We start from the raw sequence: 17,872 nt of genomic DNA, 5'->3' as shown, positions 1-17,872 counted from the left end.
AGCCAACCAACTGCTCCTCAAGGGCAGTTAAACAATTAACATTAATGTAGAAAATTTGGCTTTTGTGTAAAGTTTTTTAACCACAAAATACTGCTGTATGTGCCCAAATGTGGGACTTTATATGCATGCATCGGCACCGACCCAACTCTCTGGTTGGGGCTAAATTAAACCATTGCCCCTTTCCTCAAGATCTGCTTCAGCAGAAGTCACTTTATACACTGTGTCTTAACATGGCAGTGCACTGGAGTCAATTCTGTCAGCAGGACTGCAATGCCTGCATCACTATGCCTTCCCAGCAGGTGCAGGGTACGTAAATATTATGGCCAAATGCAACACTAAGATTCACTGTGCGCAAGCAAGTTGAGCATTTACTGCGTATAGTAAATGTTTTCTAAATCTGTATCCAAGCTGATCCGAGTCATCCCCCTGGGACTATATCTTTGCATGCACTTTTGCGTTGGGACAGTTTGTCATTATCCTTTCAGGGAACTATACATTCTATTTAACATAAGCACTTCATGTCTGATAGGTACATGCCAAAAGTTATATGCACTAACTGTTTCCCCATCTTCATTCATTCGCTCATTCATTAAAAGCCGCAAACTACAGAGGTTTAAGCAGCAGGGGCACACAAAAATTAGCAGGAGTATGCAAAGCCTATTGTGCATAAAATTGGTAAAAATCGAAATGAAGGAGAGTTTCATGCAAAAAATTTATATAAAGTATACGCTCTATAAATAGACAAGATGCGTGACAAAATGTAAAGCATTTATTGCAATCAAATACAACACAGTAGACTCATTTCAACAGACCCTAATCAACAAAAGTATGTGTTACCCGCAATCCGTTTTATCCGAAGTCTGTAATATACGAAACGCCTCGCTTCCGAAACTTTTGTCGTGATGTCTAAAATTTTTATTACAAAGAGTGAGTGACGAACGTCCAAAGTAAATAACAAACAAAAAAGTCGCAGTTTCACCCAAAAGGCGACGCATCGATTGCGATAGCAAATTAAGCAAGATACGAGTGGCAGCAGCAGCAAGCGAATTGGCCTTCATGCTCTCTCTCGCTTCAACGCGAACTAAACGTCGAAAGCACAGTGCATACGAAGCTACTGGCACCAGGCGCACTTTATCCACATCGTAGATCGCTTTGAACATGAGGCCTGCGCAGGCGCGCACTTTGTTCACATCGCAGATCGCTTTCAAGATGCGGCGGCCGCAGCTCTAAGCGGCAGCCGCCAGAGTAGAACCCCCCTCCTCTCGCCTCCCCCCCCCGATCCCCCCCCCCCATCCCCCGTGCCTCACTCGTAAAAGAAGACGGTACATTTCCGCACCATCTTCCTCCCTCGTGCACGCGAAATTGAGCCGCAATCGTCGGCTAACCCTTGCCCCATGTCAACATGGCAAAATTAGGTTTTATGCGCCCGATTTTGAAAAAAATTGCCGCTAATTTCATCCGCTGTAGCCAATAGTGCGGTGTAGTAAAACACGTTGTTGGGCTAATTGGTGCATTGCATTAAGAAAAAAACCAGCCTCTTTCCCGTCTTGTGCATTTTCTGTGTGCGTCCTTTTTTGGCTGTTTTTTTTTTCTTAGTGCGTTGTAGCACGGTCCATTAAAAATGAACTTCACTGCATTAATAAAATAGGTAGAAGAAAGGCTGAAATGTGGTCCGTTATATCCGAAAGTCTGTTGTACACGGGTCCATTGTAACGAGCGTAGACTATAAAAATATTCAAGCCAACCATGACCCCACCTCCCACCTTGGCTCTTGCAGAAATGCCATACTCTCACCATTGAGAAAATACATAAATGGTTTTTGGCATTTCAAACAGATAAGTGTTGTGCATAATCATGGGGCGACAATCATGTCTGCAAAGTATTACACTGCTGTACACCATGAAAACAGCTAAATATTCAAAGAAAAGCCCATGTGTCCTGCTTCTCGGATGAGCCACTCTGCCGGCCAGCAAGTATAACATCACTGGCATAGCCTCTGCATCACATATGCTGTCCGCAGTGCACAAATAGCCTGCAGCAATACAAACAACTTGGGGATTCCTGTAAAATGCAGAGCAAGGAAAACTGCCACCAAAAGTGTGATGCAGCAAATAAAGAAGGGAGAGAAAAAAAAAAAAGAGGTCCATTGCAATGTTGGAATCTAAATTACATGAAGCTTGTTTGAGTTTATGAGGTAGCAGCTATAGTGGATGATATGCACACGGCCTCATCGCATGTAGCCGTTAGCTTTCTGTGTCACGAGGACGAAGGCTATGTACGATGCTTGTCGAGGGTAGAATGTTGATGAGAGTTTTATGCACTGAGAGGTATGGCAGATATGTAAATATATTTAACCACTTAAGTGTTTCGGATGAGCTCAGCTTGTCACTGCGATCCTGGTTAATTTTGTTTTGGACAAGCTCAGCTCGTCAAAGCAAATAATCCCGTTTTCAAAAGATGTAGACAAACTCGGCATGTCCAATTAGTTTTTCATCTACTAAATAGACAGCCGCAGTGCCAGCGTTTAAAACCCACATTTATTTTGCTCTTCTTTTTGTTTTACTACATATATATGTGTCAGCAATTTTTCAGTACCTCAAAGGTCACATTGATTCAGCCATCATAAACTACAAAATAGATGGCAGCCATTTTGTCAGCACTGTAGGGGCGGATTTATTGTGGTCTTTGTTTTCTACTACATCGATGGCAGCACTTTGTCAGCACTCAAAGACTGCATTTTCAGAATCTCACACTTTTTGCACCTATTTGGCAGATCTGGAACAATGGCGCTGCCACTGACAAATCGCACATGAGTCGCGCATGCAAAAGGAAGCCGCTGCTCAACTCTGACAGTGAAAATGATAGTGAAAATGGTGCATTAAAGGGGCTTTCTTCGAGTGAAGAGGATTATGATACTCCTCTCATGGCTTCTACCAAAAGTGATGATTTGGAAAATCAAGATAACATTGACTTCGCCTGACAGTGGTTCAGTGTTTTCATGCTTAAAACATGAAGCAAATTGGTTGGAAAAGCTTTAGAAGGGTTTTCTATGGAGTTAAGTTTGAAAATTAGCCATAAAATATTATGAAAAAAATGAGGTCACCTTTGGCCATAATAATAAGACACTTCAAGCATTAAAGCTTCTGTGCCCATTGTGTCACAGTGGCACATATCCACTCTGTGGGATTGGCCAAGAGTGGTCATGTACCCAGTGGCACATACCTAGAAGCCCAAGTTGTTTCCAAACCATGGGGAAGAAGCAAAGAAAGCTTTAAAATGAAAGAGGCAGGGATCTTGACATAATGTGTCATTTGGACCACCTACTTTAATATTGAATAAGGCGTGGGAGAAATGTCTCTTGTAAGCGCTGGTCAAGACAGTGGGAGAGTAGCTTGCCTCCTTTTACCATTGCTTCTCAATATTTTATTTGCTTCCCTCTTCTCTATTATTGAGCCCTTTTTAAGATTTATTGCAGCAGAGCTCTATAGACAGCACTTTACTAAAATTTACAATGGGACTTGGTGGGGGATCCATGAAGTCTATCACTTTTAGTGTGGAAAAGACAATGACCAGACAACAATCATGCATAGGGATCATGCTTGCCACTGTGCATTTTCTTTGTCTTACCACTGTTTGCATTCATCACATGCGTGCTTTTGCAAGCAGGCACAGAAGGCAGATGCTGTAGCCTTCCCTAGGTGGCGGAATTGTGTTTATTATTGTGATGATGTGCTGCACACAGGTTAGTCTGTCACAGGAATGGATTACATAGGGTCAAAAATGAAAGGCTAGATCTTTTGTGCAGCTACTCACACATGCAACAGTCAATCTCAGATTATGGCAGTGTCCAATGACATCTCTTATTGAAAAGGTCTAGAATACAAACCATTCCCAAAAGTGTACGCTACTGAAAAAAATGCCCAAGCATTGTAAGGCATATGTGTCTGCAAGGAAGCCAATGCAGAACTAAGAAGAAAGTGTATATATGGTGGTGCATAGCAGTTCAAAGCTTTGGTCTAAAGTCACTGGGGCCAAGTCCATTACTGCAATGCGAGCATGGGCAGCTTCATATGTGCAAATTATAGTTATGTGCAGATACACAACGCATTCAGGGTGTCTGACACCCCTCTCCAATTTCTGTTAATCTCTTGTGAAAGGTGATGTCTGGTACAATGTGGTCCACCGTTAAAAAGGGCACTCCAGTGCATGGCTATCACTTTGCTGGAACTCCAAGCTGCAAGTGCTTGATGAAGGGCTGTCTGAAGGGTTGAGTGCATTTGAGCAGGAACAGATCCAGCTTCCCTGCCATGTACGCATCTGACCCCTTTGGTCAGCACATCACAGTTCTTAACTTTTCAGCACATTGCAGTGAGTTACCTGTTGCTGGGATGAACACTTGCATAGGTCCTGGCATATGTACAAGTGGTCCCTCACGTGTGCATGGCACTGTAGCGATCATGCTATGCTAAAACATTCTGTTAAGTACAGGTCCATATACATAGTTGTAATGTTATGTTATTGCAACAGCAGCATGACTTGTTCAACATTTCTTTTCTGCCTGTGGCAAAACTTACTGCCTAACCTCTCCTGCTGAGTATGCCTCAAACAGGGGCCCATAATCTCATTGACTCTTTTGGCCGGATCACTTTTAGTAAGCATTCAGTGGATAAGCGAGCTGAGAAGATGCTCGATACTGCAATTAGACATCATGCGTCATGCAAACATATGTGTCCCCAAAAGTGATCGACTGAGAATACAGCTTCAGGTGGTTACTCCACATGCCAGGTGTATCTGTATAAATCATGTTGTGCAGTAGCATTTCCCTCTCACTTTGAACTAGTAAAATTCGTATACTGAAGAGATTGAGGCCCATCAACAGCAGAGGACTGCTGCTGTGCATGCGCAGCAGGCATTCCCCTGAAGAATCTGATGCCATAGTTTGTCACGTATGGCATGCTGGAATCGGGAGCCTCCTACACAGCTGTCACACAAGAGCGAGCATTACATCGGAATGCCTAGCCCTTCACACCAGTTCCTAACGAGAGGCAATATGCAGAAGATTGAGCCCATTACACCACTGTTAGATGAGCAAGCATTACGGACACACTAGTAGGGGACCAGTGGTGTAGCATGGACAGCCACTTTGGGGAATGATCCATTTCAGCCTGATGTCATCATGTGGGACCGTTTATACTTTGCACGGGTCATGTATCCTATGAAGCATTACATACTGGCTGAGACCTTTCCAGGAAGAGAGATGGCATTGTTACAAAATGTTCAGCACATGTGTCCCTTCTCTAAAGTGACCCCGACTGTTGATGTTGTGCTCAGTGTTGTATTCGAATACAGAACCTTCCAGGCACATGCACATTACCTTTTTTTTTTTTCTGGTTCAGCAGTACTCCTTCTGTTTTAATTCATGCACAGACAGCATTTGTTTAATTCATTGTTGTTGCTATGTAGGGAACACACATCACACAATTGAGGTGTACTTTTGAACTTCTGTTCAGGACAACAGTTTAGGAGCCTGCAGGAGATGTAATGTCACACACTCTGAGGTGTACTTTTGAACATCTGTTCAGGACAACACTTTAGGAGCCTGCAAGAGATTTAATGTGATGTGCAGGGCACTCTCATTTATCTTTGGTATGTGCAAATAATTTCCAAAATATGTATTTTTCCGAACTGTTTATACCCGTAAATTCACTGAGGATAGCTTTTGAAAAAAATTCAGAACAAAACTATCTTTGGGCATCTCAACAACATTTGGCATGGGCCATTGGTGGGCCTGATAGGCACGTGAGCCAGGCTCCTGTTTATAGCTATAGCACTGAATGTTGACTAATAAAGTAGTGTGAATGCGCCTCTTCATAATCAAATGATAAATCACAACATAAGATCTGTAAGTATAATGTCAGCTCATAGATATCCCTAAAGCACACAGACCTTTTAATGGAATGGCACATTATACTGAAGGGCTTCTTTGATTTTCGTTAACTTCTTCATTGCGCTACCTTATTCTTGTACCAATAGGTATGTGCCACTACAGATGTGCTCATTCTTGTCCAATATCCTCCAGATTGGGTACATGCTACTGTGAAACAAAGGGTGTAGAAACCTATAGACATGTGTCGTACTTCTCTGGCGCATACACGTACTTGTCATCGGTATTCTTACCCCGATAAGCATCATACATCGCTACCAACATGACAGCTGTTAAATAAGGGAAATGAGACATCCACTCAATCATATAAATTGCTACAAAGGAAACCCATATGGGTTCCTCGAAAGAAAAGCTTCACAGTTTAAGAAAAATTTGTCCTGGTCCAGGACTCGAACCTGGGACCACGGCCTTTCCGGGGCAGCTGCTGTACCATCCGAGCTAACCAGGCGGCTAGTAGATGGCAGGGCGAAGTCGAATTTGTCAACAACTTGAAGTAAAGGCAAGAGTGCGATGTTAATTACTTCTCTCCACCTTGCGGATTTCCGCAAAACTATCACGTCGTGACATAGCTGTGTCAACGTCTTGCACCATGCATTCAACCAATTTTTGTGTTTACATTTCGGCAAAGCTTGTGAATGGTATAGTGCCTAAACATAAACATTGCATGAGATTGTGTGTTGCATGGTGTGAAAGTAAACACAATTGTGCATATCACATTTATTTTTATAGCATTTAATTACCCATTTCACAAAACATGCAGTGGATCGGCATAATTTTTTACGAGGAAAAAATCTTTACCATATCAAAATTTGTTTGTTTGCTGTGGAATGATTGAGAAAACTTATTTTTCCTCCCGGTCTTCACACAGAAAAACATTTTGCTGGTGAAGATTTGTCCAGACACACGGATGATTATGTATACACGGCCATAGCTTGTTCAGTGGGTGCCTGTCTCTCTTAATGGACACAATTCAGAGGACTGCACTTAACCAAGTGCTGTTTATCTTTGCCCTGTACACCAAGGCTATACACAATGTCTCCTAAATACAACATGTGAACACCCTGCGATACTGAATATTTAATTTTGAAAGGCACCGGAGGTAGCCACAACTCTGAAGAATTAGACATCGCTCTGTACTCTGGTGGGTTGCTAGAAATTTTTAGTATATAATAGACTTATGCCAGAAGACCGGCGAACATATCTTGTAGCTGCAACACTAGTATAGTGAAATCATGTGATACTGTGGTCAACTATAGTGTACTGGAAAATACGATCTTCTATACCCCGCACCTCCATCAATACGTTGCGGGGAGGTTGGGAGTATACAAGATTGTATTTACAATATATATATACAAAATGAGTCAGATTAAATAAGATGGCTGACCACCAACAACATGCAGCAGCCAGCGTCTCTGATCTTCTTCCTCTCTCTTCTTTCATCCTTCTGTAACAATATTTCTAGTACACTCTAGTCAACCATAATGCACTAGAATCATTCTGTCTTTGCACAACTCTTCTTTTCAAAAAGAAAAGATGTGAAAATGCTAGTAGTATTCTTGTCGGTTGTTAAAAGGCATATAGAACAAGACAATTAAGGAGAGAAAAAACATTTATTGGTTCCTGGCCCCCTGTCCACGGCTACTGGATGCCAGGGCCGTGGTAAGCGTAGGGTGGTAAGGCGTGACAAGAGATTGAGAAGTATCATCTCTTGGTTGAGGTTGGTCTGTATCCTCCGGTATGGTCGAGCCATAGTATCATGGTAAGCTTTGTGGCCACAGTGTTGTGGGGTCCTTGAGGTAGTCATAAGTATAGACTGAAGTACGTGTTGACTACCCAGGCAATTCCAAAGTATATTGGTATATCTCCCACATTGTGTGCACTTAATTGGAGGAACCATATCCTTTTTGCTATGTAGCAGTGAATGTTTTGTGCAGATAAACAGCCCAGGAAAAGGAAGAACAGCATTTGGTTGAGAATTAAGTTTTCTGAATCGTTGCATTGCTAAGGAGCACAGATAGTCCTTAGCTATGGAATACCTTTTAATGCCTTGGGTACCGTTGATATATATTTCACAATGATACAGAAGGTCACATTTTTTTGACAGCCAGAGGAAAAAATCGTTATTTTTAGCATGCTAGCTGGGACAAAAGCTCACCAGAAACTGTTGCCACATAGAAATTGATAGGCACAGGCCCTTGAATTTTTCTAAGATTAGGTCAGGTTGGGTTGTGGTCAGGACGAGTTAGGGTTAGATTGGTTTTGACTATGTTACCCATGCTGTGACGTTACCCACCTCAGTGGGTCAGAATGCAGCTGCAGAGCACAATGTTGTGGATTCAATTAGCAGCCCCAGTGACTGTGATTTGGTAGGGGCAGGATGGAAAATTCTGATGTGCTGCGCTTTGGGTGCACATTAAAGAACACTGGGTGATGAAAATTAACCCGGAGTCCTCCAACATGGAGTCTCTCACATTCCCTGTGTTGCTTTATTTGTGAGGTAAAACTCCATCACCTAATCACTGCGCATTTCATTTTAGTGTACCGAAACTGTATTTCAGAGGTTATCCTGAGGAAAGGACTTCCCGAGGACCGACAACAGGACAAGATTAAGCCATTCTGATGATCAGTCAAGAAGACCCTCAGATCATTACCCACACCCATATAAGTATATCAGAGGATATCCCCAGGATGTTCTTATATGTTAAGTACTCGCCCCTAAGCTGACAAATGATTTCGCGTCTTACAGTTAACTTGATCCACCACAAAAATAAGACAGAACACCTGCAACTCCACTGTTGCTTTCACTAAACAAAATTATTTTTGGTGGTTTGACAGCACCGACAACGCACAATTTTGCATCGTGGCAGAAAATTCCGATGAGGTTCTAGTAAAATTCCTCCAGAAAGAGCGCACCGATCTTATTTAATACACAAATCGCAAATGGGGAATTGAAGCCAGTCAGAACCGAAAGCATTTACAATTTAGTACGCCTGAGTTTATATGGTTATGTGAGGAACCAGCAAATACGTTGGAATTGTGTGAAAAGTGTTTGATGAGAGAGGAAAGAAAGAAAAAAGACGGTCTACAAGCTAGGGCACGTATACATGTACAGGAATCACTAAAAGGCAGCTAATACTAGGGCACGGGGAAAAGAAACAAAACCCACAAATACAGACACAAGATAAAGTAAGGGCTAAAGTTTTGAAAAAACAAAAACGCGCCTACAGAGACTTTAGAAAACGCCACGATGGAAGAATACTGTTTTCCACCGTGGAAAACGCTGATAATCATGATGCTGATGATGATAGCACAAGTCGCAGATGACAGCAAAAAAAAAAAAACTGCTTCGCTGCTTTTGCTAACTGCGCAGTTTATGATACTTCTCGACGAATTTACTGCCATATAAAGCATATGACTTGAACACTCGGCTCATATTGACTGCAGCCCGCGCAGCGCTTATATTCCACCTTGCCGCTGAGGTTAGCACGTCGATGTGGTTGGCGTGCTAGGGAAGTTGGTCTATGATACACTGTAGTCCCTCAGTTCAATCATAATGCCTTCTTTTACTCCTGTCTTTAGCTGCAGAGAATACAGTGACACGCAAGCAGTATTATTTGGGTCTTATTGCTTCCTTCACGTATTCGCTTGTCATTGGCTATATAGACCTAGCTTTTCATTGGGTGAGGAGCAAAGGGTGCGCGGCGAGCCTTTCGTCCTCTCTGGCTTTTTGTGCGATCCGGCACGGCGCTGCTTGAAAGTATTGCTGTCAAATGCTGTGGAACGATTTGTAAATGTTTTAGCTCGTCCTTTGTGAAATTTACGCAATGTCCGTTCGTACAAGGTCTTCGGGGAACCAGTGTGTAGCCTTTCGGTGCATCGGTGACTACAGTATATGCAGAAATATCTCTTGCACTCTACACTCTAAGAAACGTTTACACCCTTTGGAGTGCCCCTTCTGCCACACAACGATAGTTGTCATCTGCCTTGATGCGTTTCCTTTCTTGAAAATGCCGCGCCCGCTACTTTCCTGTCGGGAATGCTATGTCATGCTGATGACGCTCATGCCGTTCGTTACTGGAAAGTACTGGGCTCGCAGCGCTAACGAAAGGAAACGCATTGACGCAGATGACGGTTATCGTTGTGTGGCAGATATACACCCCAAAGGGTGCAAAGGTTTTTTTTTTAGAGTGTAAGGCAACCCCGAAACATCTAAGCGCCAGGCACTACCAAACATTTGTGATACACCGGCATCGTTCTCACACATTTCAAATCTAGTAGACTTTATATCACTATGTATGTGTACGCTAGGCTCCTGTGTGAGGCCGATGGCGCTGCTCAGCACAGTGATCACTGCGGTTGGTGAACCAGCGTGATATATACATAAGCTATGTGCTTCGTCATTGCCTTTTTTGCCCTGTAAAGCCGTAATATCCGAGAAGGATCGCATAAAACGCGTCATGCTCTCAACGCGTATCACTAAGGAGGAAAGGCTCGCCGCGCGCCTTTTCCTCCTCGCCCGATGAAAAGGTGGTCAACTTTCTGTGGGAAACCTACGGAGGCAAAGCGCGCAAAAGTGGGAGCGCTATTGAAAAGAGTAGCGTGTTTTCATTCATGTCAGTTTAAGCTGGAGAAAAGAAAACATAAACACTTTGTTAGCAACAGTTAAATAAGATTAAACACACCACTGAATGTAAACGTTTACTTATTTTGCCGCTTTTCTCTCCCGGGCCAACGCGAAACCGTCGCACGTGAAAGCTGCGTCGATTCAGCGTCTGCTCCAAGCAACCGAGCAAAAGGACTGCTTGGCGTGGTAACACATGTGCAGAAACTCCGCCCCGGTAGTAGAGTCACAGGTATGTATACAGTGTACTACATGGCGTACTAGAAGGCTTCTAGTACACTGTACCCATAGAGTTTCATATTACTGTACCCGCAGCTTTCCCTTCATAGACGACAACGGCACCGCCGAGCGGCGCTGTCACGCCGGCGTGAGAGCGCCGCATGCGGGGTGAAATTCAACTAGCGGGTGTAGTACATCTCTCCCATCTCTCATTCACACCGCCTTGATTGTCTCTTGCACTTTCGTACCGTGCGCGGTGTGTGCTTGTGTGTGTAGACGTTTTATTCGAAGGACAATGTACGCGCTTCTATTTGCCTTTAAGAAGATCTATGCGCTTGACGATTACTTTCATGGCTGCAATGCGGCGCAAAGGGCAGCGTCTGCTTAAGTCATTTAAATGACGCGGAGCAGGCAATCGGAAACATCGTATGTGCCGCCGGAAAAATCGTTGGCGCATACGATGCGTGTTAGCTAAAGTCATTTTTGCAGTTTCCCACAAAATGTTTGCTACAAATCCGTGTTATCTGTTGGCGACAACGGACTTCCATCGACACTGTGCAGAAATATACAAAATATATCGCCGCATAGCACAAATTTATCTAGTACGTCCCCTACAATATAGAACAGAGGCAGCAGCGTAAATAGCTTGGCAATTTTCTAACAGTGGTCAAGAGACAAGTTGGAAGCATTAGTAATCATTTCTGCTTCAGAAATGCCAGCGCGATCAAGACGCGGGCGTGTAACTCGATCGATCGGTGCAGTGGTGATGCAGGAATGGACTCCGCTGATGTTCAATGCATCCTGCACATATTCAATTTCTCGGTACGCGTGAACTCCGGCCACTGCTAGCGCATGCAACAGAAGTGGTTTTTATTCTTCACACCGCGCAGGGGGGTCACAGCGTGTATATAGATGACAGCGCGAGTAAGAGAGAAAAAGCGAAGGGAGAAACTTGTTTTCACCCCACCACGTCAAATGTGCACAATGCCCTCTGGAGCTCCCTGGCTGTCGCCACCTTAGCCGCTTGACAGCTGTAATTATCCGTGACTACACGCCGAAGCATTGCAGCAACTGCAGCGCTTCCCTTTCTACTAATGTGCGAGGCCAGAGAGCACGCAGATAGAACTGTAGAGAGGAGAAGGAGAGGAAGCGGCAGTTCCAATATAAAAGAGGGGGAGGTGACGTGAGAAGGCAAGGAAACATAGCGGCTGGATGAATGGATGGAAGGTAGGAGCGTCCCCTTTGAAACGGGGTGATGGCAGTTGCCACCATGCTCAGCTTTTTATTTTTGTTTAACTGTGTTGTAAGTTATTAATATTCGCCATTTTCTTTAAATACGCCTTCCTACACTTTTAACTTTACGTCACATCTCTGCTTTTGAGCCACCAATCTTCCAATCGCTTTTTGCTAATTTCCACCGCATATTTATTTACATGACTGTTATCTCTAAACCCTAGGGCCTCAGAAAGCGTGCCTATGCTCGCATCGACATCGGGATGGATATCATTACATTTTAGTATGAGGTGTTCTATTGTTTCTACAGATTTAGCACACACAGTACATATGTCTTCTTCGTTAAATTTCTTTTTATAGCTGCGCGTTCTAAGACATCCTGACCTAGCTTCAAAGAGTAGGGCACTCCCTCTTGAGTTATCATAAAACGCTTCCTTCTTGATCGGCTGTTTCCAGTATCGATATAGTTCAACACTATGCTTCTTTTCCATTGAACTTATCCAATTTTTACCTTCCGCTTTTTTAACCTGTCGTTTAATTAATGCTCTGTCTTTCTCCGTCCTCGTGTCTGGCATACTTACTGGTTAGCTTCCTAGTTCTTTTCTGCCATTGTGAGTCAATGCTCTTTCTGTATAGGTATTTAAATACCTTAACTGCCCACCTTTTATCGTCCAGTTTCCTGAGGCGTTTTTCGTATAGGATTTTACTCGAAGCTTCTCGTGCTTCGAACCATGCCCAGCCCATATCCCCCTGTACTGCCTCGTTTGTGGGTTTCCCGTGGGCACCTAGTGCTAATCTTCCAACAGCTCTCTGATTTACTTCTAGTCTAGACTGAACTTCTGCCCTTAAGCACAGGACCGCATTCCCGAAAGTAAGCCCCGGCACCATTATTCCTTTCCAAATACCTCTCACTACTTCATACCTGTTGTACCCCCATAATGCCCTGTGTTTTTCATTATCCCGGCATCTCTTCGCCCTTTTGCTATGAGGGACTGTTCGTGCCTTTCCGTGTACATCTGCCCTTTGTTTATCCACACCCCGAGATATTTGTATTCGGCCACTCGTGGTATATCATGGTCTTGTATCGTAAGCTCCTGATCAGTTGTATCGTTGAAAAACATCCCACCAGACTTAGCTGCGCTAAAACTGAAACCTAGACTGTCTCCTTCGTCTCCACAATAGTTAACCAGAGCTTGCAAATCTTCCTGGCTATCTGCTAACAGTATAATATCGTCCGCATACGACAGATTATACCCTAGATTGCTTAATTGTAGCCTTCTTTCCATACTTATCATATAAAGCATGAACAGCAGCGGTGATAGAGGACAACCTTGCCTTAATCCTTTGTGTACCTCGACAGTTGTCGTACTCTTAATTCCTTCCCATGTTATTTCGACATTATTTTCTCGATATATTTCCTGTAGGAAAATCAATTACCTCATGACCAGTACCTTCACCATTTAATATGTTCCACAGGAGTTCCCTGTTCACGTTGTCGTACCCAAGTAACCACGGATATCCGTGGGACGTCCACCATAAGTCCCAACGTCCATCCATCCGGATATCCAACACGGACGTCCGTGGGACGTACAGGAGAAGTCCATATCCTGTTTGGATGTCCGAAGGACATCCCACCGGGATGTCCATGGGACATCCCATTTTGAACGTCCGCTGGCTGTCCATAAATAGGCATGCCCAGGATATACACTAGTGAGTTATATATAAACTAGCATAAATATATTGCCGGAAATTTTAGTTTGTTCATATTATATTTGTTTATTTTTGTTCTCTATCGGACACAGTTCATTCTTTTTTCAAAGCAATATAAATATATTTCCAACTTGATATCAATTCTGCCCACTTTAACATCGCAGTATTAAAATACGATTTTTTTTTTTCTATCGGTGGGTCATACAAACAATTTGTAGTTTGCTTTAAAAAAAATGCTTGTGGATGACTAGCAGAATATATAAGCGCCCATTTGAAGCCACTTATTCGACCTAGAGCCAAGCACTCAAGTTATCCCTCATTATGAAAAGTTCCTGATCATAGAGTTTTGGTCCTGACCTCCGAACATGTAGGTTCAGGTTTATCATTGAAACAGGAAGTAAAACACGTTGTTGGGCTAGTTGGTGCATTGTATTAAGAAAAAAAACAGCAAAAAAAAAGACGGACACAGGAAACATACACAAGACAGGACTCTTCCAGCCTCTTTCCTGTCTTCTCGTATGTTTCCTGTGTGCGCCTGTTTTTGGCTGGTTTCTTAAAACAGGAAGTTGTCTGCAGTGTTCAATTGTGCATACAATAATATCATTATAGGTAACAAAAACAAATCTCAAAGGCTACGCTTTTGGTGGCTGCGTGCGTTGAAAGCGATTACGAAAGCTATAATGCGTCAGAGCCGCCATGCATTGACAGTAATCTCAAAGGCTATGTTTTTCTGGCGCCGACAGCTTTAGCAGAAACCATAGAGTTAGTAGAACAACTCTAGAGGAAAAGCTGGGCCGGAAAAGTGGGAACCTCTAGGGCGCCGCCCTGTTGCTACTGGTCAATGTGGCCAGCGCAATTACTATTGAAAGAGCTGAGAACAAGTACAGGTCACCTTATGCTTTGTCACCTAAAAACGCATACCTGATGGCTTTATGAAGGTGGTACGTTAATATTAAGTTTACAGAAAGCGATCGCTAAGTCCCTGACTTATGTAAATCACGATGTACGCATTCATGCAATAAAGGATGACGCGAATTTCGGTTTCGAATCTGTTTTTTGGATGCGTAGTAGTTTCGTTTGACATGCGATCGCGCGTCGACATCGGACGCTATGACACACTCGTGCCTTATGTGCCACCGAAGCCCCGAAGTGGTCTGGCATATACCTTCACATGTAAGTAAATGAATTTATCTCCTTGTTGAGAATATCACGCGAGTAGGCAGCTCTTGTGGTACATCACAATCGTTCGAGAAGCGTCACAGTAGAGCATTTTTCTGCATGTGGAGCGGTGTTTTTATTTGCAGGTTTCCCTTCAGTAGGAAATTGCTGGACAGGCGGACCAGCGCACCGGAATTGTACTGGCGAAGCCACAAGCAACTCAAAGAATCTGTTTAATTGTTGCACTTCGAACAATCATGCTTCTACAAAGGCCACAGCAGAAAAACAGCCTGATGACCGAGTATTTCTGTGCCACGAAGTAATCAAGAGGCGAGTGCCTAATGCGGACGAAATAGAGTGCATCGAGACTTAGAACGACAGAAAGCTGAGCTAGTTCGTAAGGATTCATTATGCAAAACAGAGGTGAGGCGTGCAGACAGGACACAAGAGTAGAGAAGTGGGCGGCGCGCATGTTGTTTGCTTGTAAATACTCTACTCTTGTTTCCTGTCTGCACGCCTCACCTCCGTTTTGCATAACGAGTGCATCAAGCCACATATTAATAGCTTAGGCGTTTTATTAACTGTGCAATATTTTCAACACTTCCTTGCATGCCATTTCATGTGGCATATCTTTTCTGGTCACAAATTTGTGCAGCGAATCTATTTGCATGATCGACTCCGGGCCTGTGGGACCGTTCACTTGCACTTGATGCTGAGTCTTTTACATGTACCCATAAATTGCAGATATGCTCATCAGATCCCTGCGAGCACTTTCAAAATTCAATTATTTTCGACAACAGGCACATATGCAATACTGACATAATCCGGAATACCACTAAGCAGCTGGGACACATTTTTGTTGACCATACTCGCAGGTAAAATAAGTACATCATGTGGACAGCTCCAGCTCATTTTCCTTAAGTCGGTGTGTACAAGGGTTATGCAAAAATAATTTTTTTCTCGCGCACCGATTATATTGCTTTATAAGCAAGAGAACCCACCACGTTAGTGTAACGTATCTTGTGCATCACACTAATATGTGCTTTCATTTACCAAGTGAGATGAGTTACTTTTATGGCTCATTCATTCGTATCACACTGCAAGCTGCATTCATCAATCTTCAATGGGATTTTGCAAATGTTTAATGAAACATGTTTCCCTTTTATGCAGATATGCAATGGCAAGCCCTTCCCTGTGTTCCAAAGGTAAAATTTAAGCTCTAAATTAAAGAAGACATTTCTAGTCAGAAACAAGCAAAAATAGTGAATGCAGAGTATCAGAAGCCCAAGGTACAGAAATTATGAGAAGTGTCGAATGATTTTAAGGAAAGAGTCGTATTTAAAAATGCAAGACCCTTTAGTGGAGGTCAAGCAAGTCAATATAGGTAGAATACTCTGCAAAATTATGCGAGTGAGGGGATGTCATACAATGGGTCAGGAAATGCATTGTTTTTCTGCAAAACAAAAGCTGATTGCCATTACATAAGTCACTTTAGCATCATGATAAATTCAGAAATAAACCAAAAAACAAGACACGCAAAAATAAACAAAACATTTAATGATATTTCATCAGAACTTTTTGTTGGGCTAGTTGGTGCATATTACTGAAGTACTATAGCGCCAAACAGACGACACAAGAAGAAGAGACACAGACATAAGCGCTCGTCCGTGTCTCTTCTTGTGTCGTCTGTTTGGCGCTATAGTACTTCAGCCATTTAATGATGCTCTCTCCACACTGGGATAAATAAAAACAAACACATCACATCTAATGTGGACATATCAGATGCCTTGTGAAACATAAAGGAACAATTCAGTTTCGAGCTATGGCACTTGCCGCATAGATGTGGGGGGGGGGGGGGGGGGGGGGCCTTGCACCAATAGTGATAGTTACCACTGCATTTAGAAATTGAAAGCATTCGTGCAGACAAGGATGATTCTTTATATTTTTGGCTACCACTTCAAATGCCTCCACCAAGTGTTACAATGCTGCATGCAGCCATACTAAGGATCTCGCAACAACACCTGCAGGTAAAAAGCAGAAGCAGTCAAAGTGCTGGTGTGTTCTGGACACTATGTTTGAAAACTTTTATGCAAGAAGAGTGCAAGAAGCAGACATAACTGCATTTATTTCCATAATTCCCCATTTAAATGGCCTTTTCTTTTTGCTTAGACAATGCCTACGCCTAGCCACAGCAGCTCCCTCATACAGACTCCGCAAACCAAGAGGCCGTGGAGGCAAATGCAGGTAAGAGGCAATAAGCAATAGCACTGGTATCGACATTCATCTAATTTCTTTTTATTTCGTTTAGGCAGCCAGCACACCTCAAACAGCCACCTTGACTGCGGGTGTGTCACCCTAGTCGCCAAGGAAACATTTGAGGGAAAGTGACAGGCAATGTGAACAGCCACTTCTCCATGTAAACAATACTCTTTCTCTCGGATGACTCCTACGCCTCACCACGCCAGCACACTTGTGCACAAAGATGCCGCAGAGGCACGTGCAGGTCAGAGGCAAGAGGCAGTGGCACTGGTGTCGACATTTACCCAATTTCTTTCTCTCACACTGAGGCAGCCAGCACACCTCGAACAGCCACCTCGACTGCGGGTGTGTTAGTTGATCCCTGTTGTACATATGCTCATAATAAACTTCAGTAAACTTGAACTTCATAATAAACTTGAAGGCAAATGGTACATTGATGCATTGTATTTTTGAACATTTATTGTACACATACAATATATGTTATACTTTGCAGTGCTACAGAGCGTATTTTGAAGCTTCCCCCTATATTTTGCACCTTTAATTACGTATGTGTTGTGTGGCCCTCAATGCAGTTCATGTTGTAGCAGCTGCTTTGTCTGTGTATCGCACATTGGCTTAAGCTCGTGATATCCACATACTTCTCTCACATATACAAAATAAAGTTCTATGTAGTCCTCAGTGTTACAACAAAAAATGAAAGTAAACAATCCGATCGTGTAATTATGTTT

The 17,872-nt window shown here is 43.1% G+C and overlaps 1 protein-coding gene across 3 annotated transcripts; it reads left to right on the top strand.

The window, feature by feature from the left end:
- Positions 1 to 14,529: 14,529 nt before the first annotated feature.
- On the top strand, positions 14,530 to 17,575 carry LOC135896148 (uncharacterized). Of its 3 annotated transcripts, none has more exons than XR_011508678.1 (4): positions 14,530 to 15,215; positions 16,056 to 16,090; positions 17,055 to 17,129; positions 17,194 to 17,575. XR_011508678.1 is itself a non-coding variant. In XM_070525892.1 (4 exons), the coding sequence occupies exons 1-4, from the start codon at positions 14,838 to 14,840 to the stop codon at positions 17,271 to 17,273; spliced, it is 249 nt and encodes an 82-aa protein (XP_070381993.1). In that variant the 5' UTR covers positions 14,530 to 14,837; the 3' UTR covers positions 17,274 to 17,575. The 3 variants fall into 3 exon arrangements, 2 of the variants coding, with proteins under 2 accessions (XP_070381993.1, XP_070381990.1); XM_070525892.1 differs by having other exon boundaries at positions 14,530 to 14,900; positions 17,198 to 17,575; XM_070525889.1 differs by having other exon boundaries at positions 14,530 to 14,900.
- The last annotated feature ends 297 nt before the right edge of the window (positions 17,576 to 17,872 follow it).

Source organism: Dermacentor albipictus, chromosome 1 (assembly GCF_038994185.2).
Source record: "Dermacentor albipictus isolate Rhodes 1998 colony chromosome 1, USDA_Dalb.pri_finalv2, whole genome shotgun sequence".
NCBI classification, from domain to species: Eukaryota; Metazoa; Arthropoda; class Arachnida; order Ixodida; family Ixodidae; genus Dermacentor; species Dermacentor albipictus.
The sequence above is the reverse complement of the archived record's forward strand: the minus strand, read 5'-3'. Positions and strand labels throughout refer to the sequence as shown.

Coding starts and splice junctions, on each gene's coding strand:
- LOC135896148 (XM_070525889.1), top strand. CDS start 14,753: ATGACGCGAATTTCGGTTTCGAATCTGTTTTTTGGATGCGTAGTAGTT. Junction 16,091..17,054: donor CCCTTCCCTGTGTTCCAAAG/GTAAAATTTAAG, acceptor CTTTTTGCTTAG/ACAATGCCTACGCCTAGCCA. Junction 17,130..17,193: donor GGCCGTGGAGGCAAATGCAG/GTAAGAGGCAAT, acceptor TATTTCGTTTAG/GCAGCCAGCACACCTCAAAC.